Raw genomic sequence first — 17980 nt, forward strand, 5'->3', positions numbered from 1 at the left:
TTTAATTCCTGATTTCCTACTGCAAATAGATTTAGGAATTTATTATTTACTTCCCATTCAGGTTTCATTGTATTATAAATATGACCTCCTACAAGGAGAAGAATACACAGAAAATTCCCACAAACAAATATTCTCTCATAGTTTTAATATTTTAGCAACCACCCCCACCGCATACCGATTAGCAATGTGTGTACTATATCTCTTTATTTGGATGCACACTGAAAGCAATATGCATGAATCTTTGACTTAGTCAAAGCTAGACTTTGAACAACAGAATATAAGACAAATGTGGAAAATCAACTTTTATTTGTCTCGGGAAGAAAAGGGTGCACAATAATATCTATTCCCCCGTTTAAATGGACCAAAATAAATCAGTCGAGCGTTGACAATTCGACATTGACTGGTTGAATAAGGACAGCAGACTTAAATACATTTTTGGGACATAGCTACACCTACATCTATCACAGGCACAGCCAATGGAGTGTAGATTCTTCTTTCACTTGTATTATTCTATATGATTAATAACCCAGTTGAGCATTTTCAATGTACAGTGGCTTTGTCTATATAAATAAAAACTCCATCTGACTTGGAAGTCATGAATTGCAAACCTTGAAGAATTTCAACAATGGCCAAGAATGCTCCCTTCAGCTCTGTTTTTTCTCTGTTTTTCTTTTTCTTAGTGCTTGGGAAATTTTCCGCCATGTCAGAAAACACAACGATCCCAATTAATGTGAGTGTGGGTGTGATTATTGACTCTGATACATGGTATGGGAAGTTGGGGCTGAGCTGCATCAGCATGGCTCTCTCTGACTTCTATGCCTCTCATTCTAACTACAAGACAAGGCTGGTTCTTTACAAAAGAAACCCTACTTCAGATGTTGTTGTTACAGCTTCTGCAGGTTCTTTCCATCTCTCTCTCTTATCTTTTTCCATGTTTTGTTTTTGTTCCATCGAATTAAATTCTATCCACCCTTTTATTTTAATCAATCATTTTGGAGTTTCAATTTTGGAGCTTAATTTCTTTACATGAGAGTTTCAACACCAGTTGATTTTGGTGCTATGTTGTCTCGAATTATTAGAAAGTTAACATCCTTTTGCATTGAATTTTGGCTTTCTTAGAATCTGCTACATTTCTTTTGTGTCCACTGACTCATTTAAAGTTGGAAACTATATTCAGAATTCAATTTAACTCTCCCTTTTCACCTCTGGAACAGCTCTAGACCTAATAAAGAATGTTCAGGTGCAAGCCATCATAGGTCCAGAAACATCAATGCAGGCCAACTTTGTAATCAGCCTTGGAAACAAAGCCCAAGTTCCCATAATCTCATATTCAGCAACAAGCCCAACTCTCACTTCAATCAGGAGTTCATACTTTTTCAGAGCTGCACAAAATGACTCATCTCAAGTGAAAGCCATGAGTGCCATCATCCAAGCCTTTGGCTGGAGAGAAGTAGTTGCCATCTATGTTGACAATGCGTTTGGGGAGGGAGTCATACCTTCTCTCTCTGATGCTCTGCAAGAAGTTGATGCTCGAATCGCCTACCGGAGTGTCATTTCTCCAAAGGCCACTGATGACCAAATTGTTGCTGAGCTTTACAAGTTGAAGGAAATGGAAACTCAGGTCTTCATTGTGCACATGTTTGCTGATCTTGGTTCTCGGCTGTTCAACAAGGCGAAACAGATTGGAATGATGGATGAAGGGTATGCTTGGATAATGACTGATGGAATGGCCAACTCATTTAGTTACATAAATTCCTCTGACAGAGAAAATATGGAAGGGGTTTTGGGTATAAAAACTTTTGTCCCAAATACAAAAGAGCTTGAAAGTTTTGGAGTTAGATGGAAAAGTAAATTCCAACAGGACAATCCAACTGTCCATGATGTTAAGTTGGATGTTTTTGGATACTGGGCTTATGATGCTGCTTGGGCACTGGCCATGGCAGTTGAGAAAGTTGGGGCTAAAAACTTCGACTTTCAAAAGATGAATACTACATCTGGTAATTTCAGTACTGATCTAGAAAGATTTGGGGTCTCTCAAAATGGTCCTCAACTTGCCCAAGCGCTATCAGGTACCATTTTCAAAGGCCTTTCAGGAGATTTCAGTCTTCTTAATGGCCAACTACAATCATCAACATTTCAGATAGTTAATGTGATTGGCAGTGGGGAAAAATTGGTTGGATATTGGACACCCGAAAAGGGGTTTGAAAGAAAATTAAATTTGACAAACACAAGCACATATTCTACTTCTAATGGTAGTCTGCGATCAATCATTTGGCCTGGAGATACCACCTCTGCTCCAAAGGGTTGGCAGATTCCTACAAGTGGTAAAAGGCTGAAAATTCTAGTCCCTTTAAAGCAAGGATTTTCAGAATTTGTGAAAGTGACACCCAATCCCGAGACCAAGACAACGATCGTCGATGGATACTGCATAAGCGTCTTCGAAGCTGTAATAAAATCGTTACCGTATGATGTTCCATACGATTTATATCCTTATGCAAAGCCTAATGGTGAGATCGCTGGCAGTTACAATGACTTGGTCAATGAAGTGTTTCTTGGGGTAAGATTCATATCTAAACTTCTTTGTTTTCCCTAATCAAACAAAGCAAAACTATCCAAATTATTTACTGACACTGTGACATTTTTTTCTTGAAAGAACTATGATGCTGCAGTGGGAGATATAACCATCAGAGCAAACAGATCCTTATATGTTGACTTTACATTGCCATATACAGAATCTGGGGTGTCCATGATTGTGCCTATCAAAGACAACAAAAGCAAGAATGCATGGGTGTTCTTGAAGCCTTTGACATGGGATCTTTGGGTAACAAGCGGTTGTTTTTTCATATTCATTGGTTTTGTAGTCTGGGTTCTTGAACATCGAATAAACGAAGACTTTCGTGGACCTCCACATCACCAAATCGGGACAAGTTTTTGGTTCTCCTTCTCAACCATGGTTTTTGCACACAGTAAGTTCTTTCATCTTAGTTTACTCTGCAACCCAACAACCAAATCAAATACTTTCCATTGTAAATTATCCTTCAAAAAAGTAAATCCCAAATGGCAAAACGATTTCCATGACTCATTGTTCATTCCTTTCTTATTTTGAATTACAGGGGAGCGAGTTGTGAGCAACTTGGCTAGGTTTGTGGTGATCATATGGTGCTTTGTTGTCCTGATACTGACTCAAAGTTACACTGCAAGTTTGACCTCTCTTTTAACAGTTCAACAGCTCCAACCAACTGTTACTGATGTAAACTTGCTCCTCAAATATAAGGACAATGTTGCCTATCAACCAGGTTCTTTTGTTCATGGGATTTTGAAAGAACTAGGATTTCAGGATGAAAATCTTAAGACCTTTAATACACCAGAAGAGTTGAATCAACTTTTTCAAAATGGGAGTAGAAAAAATGGCATTTCTGCAGCATTTGATGAAACACCCTACATGAAACTGTTTCTTGCAACATATTGCTCCAAATACACCATGGTTGATCCGACATTTAAAGCCGATGGTTTTGCTTTTGTAAGTTCACCTGCGTTTTCTCCTTTATGTCTCTCTTTGATGTTGATCCACCATGTTTTCTCATCAGGGATTGTTTTGTTTCCTTTGATTCTACAACTTGCAGGTCTTCCCAAAAGGCTCTCCTCTTGCTCGCGATGTTTCGAGGGGAATCTTAAATGTGAACGAGGGAAACCAAACGAAAGTCATTGAGGATAGGTGGTTCAAGAAACAAAATTGTGTAGACCCCAACAGCTTGGTCTCTTCCAATAGTCTCAGCCTTGAGAGCTTCTGGGGCCTCTTTCTCATTGCTGGTGTTGCTTCAACACTAGCTCTGCTCATCTTTGCTGCCATGTTCTTGTATGAACACAAGGACATCTTCAAGCAACTCGATCCAGAGGCCTCATTGTGGAAAAGATTTCTTATCATGTTAAGAATTTACGACAACAAGGACCTCAAGTCGTTTACTTTTAAGAAGAGAAAACTTGAAGTTAACACCAACTTCCCCCCAAGCCCATCAGTCTATTCAGACCATACTGAAGCTCGCAATGTGTTTGAGGAGCAGATGGGAACACCTTCTTCTGCTGATCTTGAGCATGCTGGTTTCAGTCCTGGAGCATCAACCAGCAGATCAGAGATGGAATCAGCCATTGAGATTACTGAGAGACCAAGAACTCATGAGATTGACCCAGGAAGCAACTGATGCAGCTTCTTTGTGACACGTAACTCTGTATTAATTTATACAAGTAGCACCGTAAATTGTATAGTGTGGGGGGAAATTATTGTAAATTGGTTTAGAAATAACATGATGAGCTCAGAGCTCAGTGTAAGCAAAAACTATTGCATATCTCAACAATAGATGACAGCCTAATTAGTTTATCTCTTTCTTTTTGGTAAAATGTCTTTACACTTGTTTATGCGTGAAGAGCAGATTAAACGAACTAGTTATTTGTCTAATGGTGTTGTTTATCGATTCCTGCCTAGAACTTTAAGAATGGGAAAATGTCGACCTGTGATTGTGGCCAAACCTGTTCGTAACAACGGCGTATCTTCGAATAGAGCGGTAGATGGAAAATGGTGTTAAACGAGGACCCTCAGTTATAGAGCTTGTGGTATGCGAGATCTTCAGCTGTGAACTCATATGAAAGCTCCTCCAATTTCGTTTATGGCATGGAGTACAGGACAAAATTTCTTAAATTAAAACTGCATTGTGGATTTCTCTGGGTTCCAGCATCCAATTGCGTAGTCGCTAACAGGGTTTGGTGTAATTACAGTGTTTGAAATTCGGCCTAGGCGGTCTACCGCCGCGATTTGCGATTAGTAAATTTAGGTTTTAGCCATAAAAAAACTTTCACTTTTGGAAAAAGCCAAAGCTTTTTCAAAAAAGACAGAAAAACCTCTCGACTTTCAAATCAAAGACATGCAAATGTAAAGGATTCATTAAGAAATCCAAAAATAAATAAGGGCAATTTTGTCCATTTTGACTTCTTTTAAAAAATTTCTCTCTCCTTTGGGTTTTTCCAAAGTCTCCCTTTGCGATTTCACCCTAATCGTTGAGGGGTAGGCGCCAGGGAGTTAGGCGGAGCATGGGCGGGTCGGGTGGCTGCTTCTCTACTCTTCTCAACCCAACCAGTGGCAGCGACGGGTTCTTCTCTACATCGTCAGAAGTATCTTCGAATTTTTCTTCTTTTCTCTGTAGCCGCTGCTAGAGGTGGAGAGAGATGGGTGGTATGGAGGCAGAGAGATGAGAGATAAGTGAGGATAGTGTTCGTCCAAAAAAAGGTGAAGATAGGGTTAGTAAAATGATGTGTTTCACTTATGGGCTGGTATTTTAACAATGTTTTTTTTGAGTTGGCAACTTAGCATACCAAAATACCGTTTGGCATTGAAGATTATGATTAGAGTGCCAAATTATCTAGCTTTTAGCACGCAATCAAGTGATTATTGGGCACCCCAGCCTATCCTAGCTAATAAAAAGTTATTGAGCATATGGCTATTTGTATCCACAAATTTTTATAATTCCATTTCCTTCAATCTTAATTAATTGTGTTGGTTTGATTGTGAACATTTATGGAAATTGTTTGGCAATAGTGGTCCAGATCCATTTTCAACTGTGGCTTCAATATTTATGACAAAGTTTGGCAGATCCCACGGTTTTCAATTAAGAAGCAACCTTCATTATTGTTAGACAACTGAATAATTTTCGATTTGGATAATTTTTTGTACAAGTATTTTGCATGGAATTATTGTTTTTTGTTTTTTGTTTTTTATATTCAGTTATCTAGATCTCTTAAATATTTAAATAATGATAATTACGTGGTCAAATAATTTCTCATTTTACTAATATTTTGCATGAATGTCTTTTACAGGGGAATCTAAAATAAATTATTCGAATACCTCTCAACTAAAACACAACGATAATTGTCAACAGAAAAGGGCCTTGACTTGCATACTAAAGGTCTCATGTTTGAACTCCTATGATATCTTAATTGTGTGCGTAAGTGTGAGAAACTCCGTCCCTCTATAGTTTAGATTATCACTTGTACTAAAAACAAACGAATTGAATCACTGTCCATTTTAATCATATATATTCAGTCCAATCCATCCCATCAAACACGACCTAAAAGATTGAAAACAACAGTTCTCTCTCCATCTCCACCGCATAAGCCCCAAGACCCAAACTTTCCCTCACTTTTTATGCAGTAGTGGATAATGTCACATGGTGTGATAATTATTATTGATGTGTTTAAGATCAAGTTAGAGAGACCACATTTGTTGCATCAATGTAGTCTCCCTAATTATTTTATCAAAACAATCTTGTTAAAATGATTTTTTTTTTTTTTGGTGTAAAACAATAAAAAAGGATTAAAAATTATGCCCAACTCTTGCTACTAAAGAAAATAATGCAACCAAAAAAAAAAAAAGTTTCGATTTGCAGACCAATTGTCTCTTGTTCGAATCTCCATTGCATCTTGAGAAATCCTCCTCATTGTAGTTAGATTATTGTGTAAGATCCCACATCAATCAATGGAGAGGGGGTGATATGTCTTATATGTGCACACCCGCATCCATCTAGCACGAGGCCTTTTGGGAGCTCACTGACTTCGGAGTCGTAGGAATTCCGAAGTTAAGCGAGTTGGGGGCCAGAGCAATCCCAGGATGGGTGACCCACTGAGAAGTTGCTCGTGAGCTCCCAGAAACAAAACCGTGCAGGCCAGAGAGGGGGGGCCCAAAGCGGACAATATCGTGCTACGGCGGAGCCGATCCCGGGATGTGACAATTTGGTATCAGAGCCACTCTGCCGTGTGGTGCGAGTGTGCCGACGAGGACGTCGGGCCCTTAAGGGGGGTGGATTGTAAGATCCCACATCAACCAATGGAGAGGGGGTGATGTGCCTTATATGTGCACACCCGCATCCATCTAGCACGCTCCCTTTTGGGAGTTCACTGGCTTCGGAGAAACCGTGAGGGCCAGAGAGAGGGAGCCCAAAACGGACAATATCGTGCTACGGCGGAGCCGATCCTGGGATGTGACAAATTGCTTGTATCAAAACATAATAATAATAATCATCGTATAAACAAAAAATATGGGCTTCTTTGGCAAAAAGAACCTATATTGGGCCCAAAGTCCAAACAAGGGATCGCGTATCGTGGCCAAACCATTTCGTAACAACGGCGTATCGTCAAATAGAGCGCTAGATGGAAAAGGGTGTTAGGGACGAGGTCCCTCAATTATAGGATTGGAAGATTCACTATTATACTCAATATAGGGGTACAAATTATATATAAAAAAAACCTTATATGAAATGGACTTTAGAAACACACCCAAAGTCCATTTACAACATAACAAATAGTCTTTCAACTTCTTATAAATTACAAAATTGCTATCAATTTCTTAAAACAAGCACAACCCTAAAATCTCATAAAAATACCCAAAACACTCAATATGGCATCAATGTAAGCTATCATTTTTTGGGTTTGTTTATAGAAATTAAATAATGTAGGGTTTATCTATATTATTAATACTAAGAATGGGTTAAATATCTCTATAGGATTTGTGGCATGCAAGATTCAGGTGTGAACTCGTATGAAAGCTCCTCCACTTTCGTTAATGGCATGGAAAGCCTAAAGGTTAAAACTTGTTATTTAAAACTTCATTTTAGACATTGTGGGTCTGAGATTCTCTATGCTCCAGCCTCCAATTTTGCAGTCGCTAATTAGGTTTGATGTAAATTTCAATCCTAATGTTGAATTAGTTGTTAATTTAATTCAGTGAAATTCAATTTGAATTAAAATTTGGGGTTGTGAAAAAATGTAGCTTACAGAGGAATTGTAGTAGAATAAGGGGATTAATTTAATCTTATTTTCCATCCTAGGGTTCAAAGTATCAACTTTTACTGTATTTCCACCTTGGATTCTAGCTCTTGTGAAGAAAAAAAAGTAGCTTATACAGGAAAGGAGATTCTCCAATAAGTATTTTATGTTAAGGTTTGGTTACATACTTCTAATCTTAGCCGTTGGATTGCATTCATTAAATGTGTTGGTAATCTCTTAGATGCAATCCAACAGTCGAGATTATAAGTATGTAACCAATCCTTAACTTAAATACTTATTGGAGCATCCTTATAGCCCTCCATTTGGATGAAGGAATTGAAAATTACATCGAATTCTAAAATGACCGAATTTAGATTTCCATCATTTCAATTTCCGACAATTTGAAGATTTCAGTGTTTGGATTTATGTATGTCGAATTTTGTGAATGGCACAATGGAAATTGTGAAATGACGCATATTTTGTTGGAAATTAAACTCAGGAATTTGATGCCCTAATTTCTACGATATTTTATGCTCGTCATTTAATAAATTCCGCGCTTAAGTTGCCAAACAAGGGAATTGTCAATTTCTCCTCTTAAATTCTCGACTTTTAGCTAAATTTCAAGTTATTTTTCCTCATCCAAATGGAGGGTATAGAGGAATTGTACTAGAATAAAGGGCTTTTGTTCCTGCCCGCATGGCCAATCTATATATCTTTGTAAGAAGCAAGCACATCTTGAGAGTTGAAATGCAAATTGCACAGTATCTAGATGGTTTTTTTATGTGACTGCTGTCTGGTTCTGCTAATATTTAGATTACTGAGTTCCATACTCTATGTATGCTTACTTTATACTCTATCGTATTCCTTCGTGTAATTTTCCAAATTCTATCTTGTGTTGTTGCTAAGGACTAGAAAGCATTCTATAACAGGAGATGTTTGTGTTCTTCTCTCAGCACGATAATAAGGACTACTTACATATAGGACATCCAGAAATCCTGTCTCACTTAATTTTCCAACATAAATCATGAACACACAAGTCATCAACTGATATGCCAACCGGATGGCCACCGTATAGAAGGTGGTGTTTGTTCACTTAACTTGACCAGAAATCCTGTCTCACTTAACTTGACCACTGATGCGTCTATGGACTCAATACTTCTGTTAACATTGATACTTAAAACGTTGCCACTAAGGTAGTGTTTGTTCTTTTCTTATTGAAAATATGCCAACCGGATGGCCACCGTATAGAAGGACTTTGAAATGCTTCTAGCATCACCATCTCCATATATAATTTGGTTTCTTTGAAGGATCAGGTTAGGAAGCTTCAAAAGACTCAAATATGATCAAGAAAAAGCCTTGCAACCTTAATCTTGTTCTTTCTATCTTTTCCTTGTTCCTTTCTTCATGTACTATTTCCTTGGCCATGACAGAAAACAAGACCATTATCCCAACCATCATCCCAGTGAATGTGGGGGTTGTTCTTGATGACCTTCATTCAGTAAGTGGGAAGATATATGGTGGAGTTGCATCAAAATGGCCCTCAAAGACTTCTATGCTTCTCATGTCCACTATAAGACTAGGCTGGTCTTGCACTCTAGGGACGCCAAAAAGAATGTTGTACATGCAGCTGCTGCAGGTTCCTATTGTTGGGTTTTTAGAGAACAAAATAGTGATTTTATTTATTCAACAAAAGATAGGTACAAGGCTTTATAGAGGAGTAGGCTTATTGGCCTTCAACAACTAGAAAGAAACTATTTGCTAGGCTTATTGGCCTATTCTCTCTCTTTTTGCTGGCTATTTGGCCTGTTCTCACTCTCTTTGCTCGCTATTTGGCCTGTTCTTACTCTCTTGGCTTTGTACAAGAGACAACAACATCTATTTATACACTAAAGCTGCCGCCATTGTCCAAGTCGGTGGACTTGGCTTCTTCTTCTAGCCACTACTTTATAATATTATTACTTTATTACAAGATTTTTACTAAGATTTTTCTAGAGTTTACAATAATCCTCTCTTAAAACTTGACTTTGTCAAAGTTAGTGAACTTTCTTGAGTTTTCTAATTTCTTCTAGATTTTTCTATATTCTTCAAGTGTGTATTAAATTTCACCTAATTTCCTTAATATATTGTCGATTTCCTAGTTAAATTACTTAGAATATGTGCATATAAATGTATTTTCTTTCTCTTTTCATTTGAGACACAGCTCTAGATTTGATAAAGAATGAACAAGTGCAAGCCATCATCGGGCCAGTGACATCGATGGAGACGACCTTTGTTATTAATTTTGGAGACCAAGCTTATGTCCCCATTATATCTTTTTCTGCAACAAGCCCTTCTCTTCACTTCGAAGCTCCTACTTTGTCCAATTTGCACAAAATGACTCATCCCAAGTGGAAGCCATAGGTGCTCTTGTCAAGTAATTTGGATGGAGAGAAGTTGTGCCCATCTATATAGACACTCCCTATGGCGAGGACCGTTTTTCACTGATGCCTTACAAGAGGTTGATGCCCGCGTCCCCTACCAAAAGTGTCATCTCCCCAACTGCCACGGTTGATCAAATCACTGCAGAGCTTTACAAGTTGCAGACGACGCAAACTGGAGTCTTCGTTGTCCACATGACAATCGAACTATGCTCTAAGCTATTTACCAAGGCAAAAGAGATTGGAATGATGGTGGACTTGCATCAAAATATTCTATTTATAAAGTATAGCCGCACGGCTATACCTTTAAAATATTCTTACCATTCGCTCTTCCTTTCGACTTCATTCCTTTTGCAAAACCTGATGGCACCAGCGCTGGCTCTTACGACGATCTGTGCTATCAAGTATATCTTGGGGTAAAATTCCTTACCATTTCTATTTCTTTTATCCAAGGCGGTTTTGCATCCAAGGCTAGAAACTTTCCTGAGATGATAACAAGTATATATACATGTTTACTTTACAGAAGTTTGATGCTGTGGTGGGGGATACAACAACTAGTGCAGATAGGTCCTCATATATGTAGACTTTACAATGCCATACACAGAAGCTGGAGTAGTAATGGTTGTGCCAGTCATAGATAACAGGAGCAAAAATGCATGGGCTTTCCTTGAGACTTGGATATGGGACCTTTGGCTAACAACTTCTTGTTTCTTCATCTTTACTGGGTTTTGTGGTTGTGCCAGTCTACACACACGTCAAAACTGTGATTCACCTACTTTCAAGTATTTTCTGTAAGTACCCACATGACCTCTTTCTAGTTTCAATTTGATCAAGAAATTTCAATGTTTTTTAACTCCTGCTGCTAAAATATATAATTGACAATTTCCTTGTTCACTGTACAGGGGAGAGAGTTGTTAGCAACTTGGCTGGATTCGTGATAAGCATATAAATATTTGTTGTGCTAATACTGACAATAAACTACACAGCAAGTCTAGCGTCACTGTATACATTTCAGCAACTCCAGCCAAGTGTTACTGATATAAAGGATCTTGTAACGAAGGAGGAAAGCATTGGCTACTTAAACAATTCTTATGTTTATGATATCTTAAAACACGTAGGTTTTGATGATTCCAAGATTAAGGGGTTTAGAACTATGTGGGAAATTGATGAAGCTCTTTCAAAAGGAAGTAGAAAGGGTGGTGTTGCTGCTGTTGTTGATCAAACCCCCAACATGAAGCTTTCTGTTGCAAAATATTGTTCTAAATATACTATGATTGGACCTATCTTTAAAACTGATGGCTTTGGCTTTGTAAGATCTCTCCCTTCTCTATACAATACATCTATTCTCCCCTTTTTAATAAAAGAAATAGACAAGCCAATGAGGTCTAGTCCAATGTAGTCGAATCAGTTTTTTGCTCTTTCTAAGAATTATACTTACAAAAAAGAAAAAAAAAACCAGCCAAATCAAAAACATTATATTCGTACGTTTAATTAATTTTCTGAGTGACTTTGCAGGTGTTTCCAAAACGTTCCCTTCTTATACCGAATGTTTCACATGCAATCCTAAAAGTGACCGGAACAGAGAGGATATTGGACACCGAGAAAAAATGGTTCAAGGAAGGAAGAAATTGTCAAGACTTGAATAGCCCCAAAGTTTCTAGCAACAGTCTTGGCCTTGAAAGCTTTTGGGTCCTCTTCCTCATTTCTGGGGTGGCATCAACACTGGCTCTCATCATATTTATCGCTTCCTTCATTTACAGACATAGGCACATCTTGATGCACCCAGCTGATTCAGAAGCCTCTACATGGAGAAACATTTTGACCATGTTAAAAACTTTCAATGAAAAAGATCTCACCCGTCGTACTTTTAAATTAACAAGTCAATCGCAAGATGCAGTTAAGGCCTCACCGAGCAACATTTCCCCCCAGATAGTTCTTTGTTTTATGAAGCGCAAGAGACACTGACAACTGTCGAATCATTTCCCGAAATAGTTTTAAGAGACTTGTAGCTTAATTGGTTAAGAACAGTTGCACCGATAGTACTGTGTTTGAATCTCCCATCTTCCTACATGGCTTGCATCAAAAAGTGTGTTTTCGAATGGGCCACAAAAGTTACAACAAGCTTTAGGCCCAAATTATAATATTTGTTTCTTGGATTTTCAAAAGCAGCAGCAGCCCATTTCAAAACCATAGGCCCATATTTACGCAGCTTCACCTTCTATTTGTTTGTCATCTCACCTTCTTCTTTACTCCTTTTTGACCCTACGAAACCCTAACATTCCCACGGAGTAACAAAAACAGCTCTCTCCATCACCACAGCATAAACCCAAGACCCAAAATTTCCCTCACTTTTTCGCAATTTCCCATCCTCCAAACACCCCACAACCAATATGAGCACAATCAGTCTCCGCAAGGTCAATACCCGTCTTCCCCCGGAAGTCAACCGCGTGCTCTACGTCCGCAACCTCCCCTTCAACATCTCCAGCGAGGAGATGTACGACATATTCGGCAAGTACGGCGCCATACGACAGATTCGCATAGGCACGAACAAGGACACCAGAGGAACCGCCTTCGTCGTCTACGAAGACATCTACGACGCCAAAACGGCGGTGGATCATCTCTCCGGCTTCAACGTTGCTAATCGGTATCTGATCGTTCTCTACTACCAGCAGGCCAAGATGAGCAAGAAGTTTGACGCCAAGAAGAAGGAGGACGAAATCGCCAGAATGCAGGAGAAGTACGGCGTCTCCACCAAAGATAAGTGATTTTTCGTCGTTCTTCTAGTTCATGTTGTACTGGTTGGATACTGGGCTATCCTATTTCTTGGGGAGGATATGATTATCTTTATTTCTGGATTATGTAATGCAATATGCTTGCTATTTGGGTTTTAGAGGAGTGTGTATGTTATCCTGAGCTTCGCATAGTTACAACAGTTGATTTTAATTTCGAACAAGTGCTCTTGGAGTTGCATTGTTGTTGTATATGTACAATTTATAACCAGATGCTAATGATGTTTTGATGTTTTGGGAAGAAGAATATGATACATTGATTACAAAACTTTCCTAGCACAAGCACGCTGTTTTTTGACATTTTCTTTGTACACAAACATAAATTTAACAACAGATGTTTTATCTCAATCGGGTAGGTATTGTTCAAGACGCTCTTTAATTTTTTGGAATGTTATGGGCTTCGGCACAAATGAGTCCATCCCACTTGCAAAACACTCGTCTGCGCTCTCAGAAAATGCATTTGCTGTCATCTGCATCATGATATGATGATGCATTAGTATTTAGTATTTAGTAGGTTAAGAGAAAATCTTCTGTCAATATATGCTCACCGCAATGATTGGAATTCGGTTTCCCGAAGGCGTATAACCATGACCATTTTGTAATGCATCTTGGGAAGGCACGGTTAGCTCAATTCCTGCTTTCTCAGCAGCATCCCAGTTGCCAGTTTCTTCAAAGGAACGTATTATTCTTGTAGTTTGTAGGCCATCCATAACGGGCATGTGAACATCCTGCAAAATTTAGGTAATGCATGAATACCAAGACTAATATTCTTGTGTTCATATAAACCAACAAACCCTTGGGAGTTTTGTGGAAATTATTTACCATCAGAATGAGATTGTAACTACAGTGTTGAACTGCTCGCACGGCTTCAATTCCGTTATTCACAACATCAATGCTATGGCCTAACCGCTTCATCATGTTTTGCGTCACCATAACATTAATTTTGTTGTCCTCAACAAGAAGAATCTTAGGTTTCGATCTTGATTTTGGTATTTTTGATGAAGTACTCTCCGAGTCTGCATCGGATTTCTCCTGCCTCTTACATGTTCCTTGGGGTTCTCTTATCTTTGCTGCAACAGAAACTTCTCTGCTTGGCTCTGCGTGATAACTTGAGTCTCTATTTCTAGAATCTTGGAATTGATTATTTGTGTCATCTTGACCCTGTTTGTCCGCATGAGCTGGAGTTTCGCAGTTATGATTGGGGATGTGACTCGCTGAACTCTCTGGTTCAGATAATGTCTCAGCAACATCAATTGCTGAACAGCCATTTTCAACTGAAGCCATCTCCTCTGGTATGATGTTGTTTTGGGGAAATGAGTATGAATTTTGTGAGAACCCATTGAGTTTATGTGAACCACTAAAACCGATCTTGTGTGGTAACAACTTTTGGGTCCTGCCGGATCCATTAGAAGAAAACAGAGACCCCAAAGTGCGAGGTTGGAACTGGAAAAAGCTCTCGGCTACTTCATCAGTTGCAGCATCATGATTAGCCATATCCACGACTTCATCAGGATCATCTGAATGGTCAGACGACGTTGAAACCTTGTACGGGAGTACAAATGTAAATGTAGACCCGCAGTGTTCTTGGCTAGACACTGTGAGTTGACCCCCCATTAGCTCAACCTAAACCAAACACATTCAAATGTTTCAAGAAGGCAATACAGAAAGATTGGCTTCAACTCTCTACAGTAAACTACTGCTCTGATTTTGAGCCCTAAAAAACAAAACAAAAAACCATACTGTATAGGGAGAAGTGTTTACCAATTGTTTGCATATTGCTAGTCCTAATCCCGTGCCTCCGTATTTTCGAGCATGATCAGCACTGACTTGCATGTATCTTTTAAACAGAGAAGGTAAAGCATTTTCTGAAACATGAAAAAGCAAAAGAACACAATGAGAAACAGAGAAATAGATTTCATATAGAGAGAATCATTTAAAGCATTGCCTGGTATTCCAATTCCTGTATCATATACATCACAGCGCAACCAAACTGTTGTGGTTTGAGGTTCCTCCTCTTGATCTGCGTCCACTGAGACTTCACTCTTAGCTGGGGCCCTAGGTTCATCATTAAGTGAATGATTCTGGTAAGGTCCGTCACCGTGAAAACCTTCTTGATCAGCATCCTCTTTCAGTCCATTTTCTGAAACAGTTGATTGATCTGCATTCAACTTTTGAGGGCATCTTTCACCCTCTTCCGAAGATGGATCTGATACCACGTAAAGTCTTATCCCAACTTTCCCTTCATGAGTAAATTTGATTGCATTGCTGCCAAACGTAGAAGCTATCAAAAACTAAAGCCACAACCAAGTATATCCACCTTGCATGGAAGCATACAACAAGACTACAAGAATCCAACGAGATCCGTACCTGATCAAGTTGGTTAGGATTTGACGAATCCTTAGAACATCTCCAATGACCTGAAATTAACACACTGAATAAATAAAAAAACATACATATTTGCATATGAAAGGCGATAACGACACAATGATATATAGATGTTTGTTACAATCTAAAACCTCACCTCCACAGGAACATCCTCCGCTACATGTCCTTCCAAGGTCAATATTTTCTGCAATGATGCGGCTGCAGTCTGTAGTACATGCTTCACTACTTCTCTTGGCCGGAACTTGGTAGCTTCCAACTTCATTACTCCTGACTCCACCTTGGAAAGGTCAAGGATGTCGTTTATCAGTTGAAGGACCAAATCTCCTGAAGATAACATGACGTCCAAAAGCTGTCGTTGCTCTCGATCAAGTTTCGTGGTGGTAAGTATCTCAGCCATGCTCACAACCCCGGAAAGAGGTGATCTTATCTCATGAGACATTGTTGCCAGCATTTGCTTTGCTCGCATTGTCTCCTCTGTGATGTGAATTGTTTTGTTCAGTTCTGTTTCCTTGGCTTTTTGGACAGCAATTTCCTCCCTAAGCTTTGCCATCTTTTCTCTTTTCCTCACCTGTTGTTTGTGCAGAAGAAACACAAATACCCTTTAGTGATCAGAAGAAAAGTCTTGAATTGAACACTGAAACATACAAAATGCAAATACCTGATCAGTTACATCCATCCCCATGTAATTTATACCAATTGTCTCTCCTGCCTTGCTGAAGACAGGCTCCACATATATCAAAAATGTTTTTGACCCAAATAATGGTGTCTCGAATGTAATCTCCCTTTTTGCAGGTAACCCCTTTTCCAGAACTTCCTTCTTGAAGTCTTGAGATTCCTTAACGCCGGCCCCGGTAAAAATCTCAACATCTGTTCTTCCTATAATGTCCTGGCAAGAAGAAAGGACAGAATATATTTAAGGTGGATTAGTGTAAGAGTGTCACTTAAGCAAGGCAGTAATTACCTCCTTTTAAATTACACTGAAGTTATACAGCAATCCTATCAAACCTTGAATAAGAACTTAAGTGGCAATTAATTACCTCCTCTTGCAAACTTGGGAAGTGATTATAGATAAACCGATACCGCAATTCCTTATCCTAAAACAGAAAATTATCAAGAAAAAGTTAATTAAAAAAGTGATCAGTGAGTTCGTTTGAAACATAAACATAGGATTTACAATGTATCGGCCAGTTACCTGATGGCCAATAACAACAGGTGCATTCTGAAGTACAAAATGCAAGAAATTATCTGCTCTTTTCAAAATCTGGGACAATTCTTCCACTGGTGATGACTGCCTTTCAAGACTTTGAATGCTTTCCTGCAATTTATCCACAAGTATCTGCTCTCTCTCGGCACTTGCCTCCAACAACTTCTCCAAATGCATTGCTCTCTGCTTCCAGTACACAACAGTATCATACTCAGCTTCAATCTCAACTCTCTTGCTCTGAACAACAACATCATGTTTCTTCGGAGCAATATCCAGCCATATATCATAAACCTCATCCAAAATTGAAATGGGGCGCTTGTCTCCGCCATAACTTTCTTCCTCGAACCGGTGCTCTTCCAATATCTCCAACTTCTTGAGCTCAACTTCCTGTCTTTGCTTGCTTAGGATGTCTAGTTCTTCTCTGAGAAGCCTCACGGCATTTGCCTGCTTATACTCCCAGTGTTTTACAAGGAATGCTAGTTGAGAAGAGCCCTTGTCGGTATAGTTGGTTAGCTCCAAGAGACGCTTGAAATCTACTATAGTTGGTTCCTCTATAAATGTGACCTCCTCCAACATGTCTTGATCTTGTCCTGGCTTGTCTATGTTGAATTGCTTCCCTGCATCAGCTCCAATATCTTCAGGCCACATAGAAGGGAGGACTTCCATGTCCATGTCTTCAATATTATCAGTCTCCATCTCCCAAACCATCAAATTCACTTAAAATTACCACTGTCTCAATCTACCCATCTCAGTAAATCACAATTGAAATTTCTGCAAGAAGAAAAATGAAACAGTAAGAAGCCACAAATCAGTAAGAACCTGAAGAAGAAAAATAAATTTCAACGCAGAATCATATTGAAGCATTAGAAACTAGAATTAAATTTAAAACAAAAAAAAAAAAAACTATCGCATGACTGAGAAATTCATACCAACTCTTCCCTGCACTACTTCAGTGATAAAAGTAAAATCAAATTAAGACAGATAAAGTATGAAAATTCTGGTAAAACCCTGATGCCAAAAATAAGAAAGTAGACCAAATTGAGGATTTTCTCTGAACTCGTGAGTAAACAGAGAACAGGGGTTTATTAGATGTAGAAATAACAGAGGAAAACTGAGACAAATGTCAAGATTACATTGGAGGACAGGGAAGTGAAGATGAGAACAAAACTGTCAAAATCACAAATTCTTTTATTTAATGCTTTGAGTTCCTACTCCAAGTTAAATTAAACTCTGCCAATAGCAACACAAAGAACAGAGTCTTAAAATCATGTTCTCATTTTGAAAAAAAAGGCAAGAAAAGAACCCGAATTCGGCACAATGAAGCCGAGATCCATCAGCAAAAAGAAGTCAAATGATCCAATGGGGTTGATCAAGCT

General features: G+C 38.8%; 3 protein-coding genes and 1 pseudogene across 3 annotated transcripts; 3 read left to right on the forward strand and 1 right to left on the reverse strand.

The window, feature by feature from the left end:
* Window positions 579–4391, forward strand: LOC18790971 (glutamate receptor 2.8). Its single transcript, XM_007226074.2, has 5 exons — window positions 579–899; window positions 1215–2557; window positions 2654–2966; window positions 3114–3520; window positions 3624–4391. The coding sequence occupies exons 1-5, from the start codon at window positions 626–628 to the stop codon at window positions 4197–4199; spliced, it is 2913 nt and encodes a 970-aa protein (XP_007226136.1). The 5' UTR covers window positions 579–625; the 3' UTR covers window positions 4200–4391.
* Window positions 9343–12367, forward strand: LOC18792484 (annotated as a pseudogene).
* Window positions 12484–13277, forward strand: LOC18790619 (splicing factor 3B subunit 6-like protein). The gene has a single exon (XM_007223359.2). It carries the CDS (start codon window positions 12617–12619, stop codon window positions 12989–12991), a length of 375 nt encoding a protein of 124 aa, XP_007223421.1. The 5' UTR covers window positions 12484–12616; the 3' UTR covers window positions 12992–13277.
* On the reverse strand, window positions 13164–17648 carry LOC18789858 (histidine kinase 5). The gene is made up of 10 exons (XM_007224181.2): window positions 16593–17648; window positions 16438–16494; window positions 16059–16286; window positions 15537–15968; window positions 15383–15432; window positions 14961–15280; window positions 14777–14880; window positions 13838–14638; window positions 13564–13743; window positions 13164–13485 (listed from the first exon to the last, which is right to left on the reverse strand). The coding sequence occupies exons 1-10, from the start codon at window positions 17310–17312 to the stop codon at window positions 13360–13362; spliced, it is 3018 nt and encodes a 1005-aa protein (XP_007224243.1). The 5' UTR covers window positions 17313–17648; the 3' UTR covers window positions 13164–13359.

Source organism: Prunus persica, chromosome G1, assembly GCF_000346465.2.
Source record: "Prunus persica cultivar Lovell chromosome G1, Prunus_persica_NCBIv2, whole genome shotgun sequence".
NCBI lineage: Eukaryota > Viridiplantae > Streptophyta > Magnoliopsida > Rosales > Rosaceae > Prunus > Prunus persica.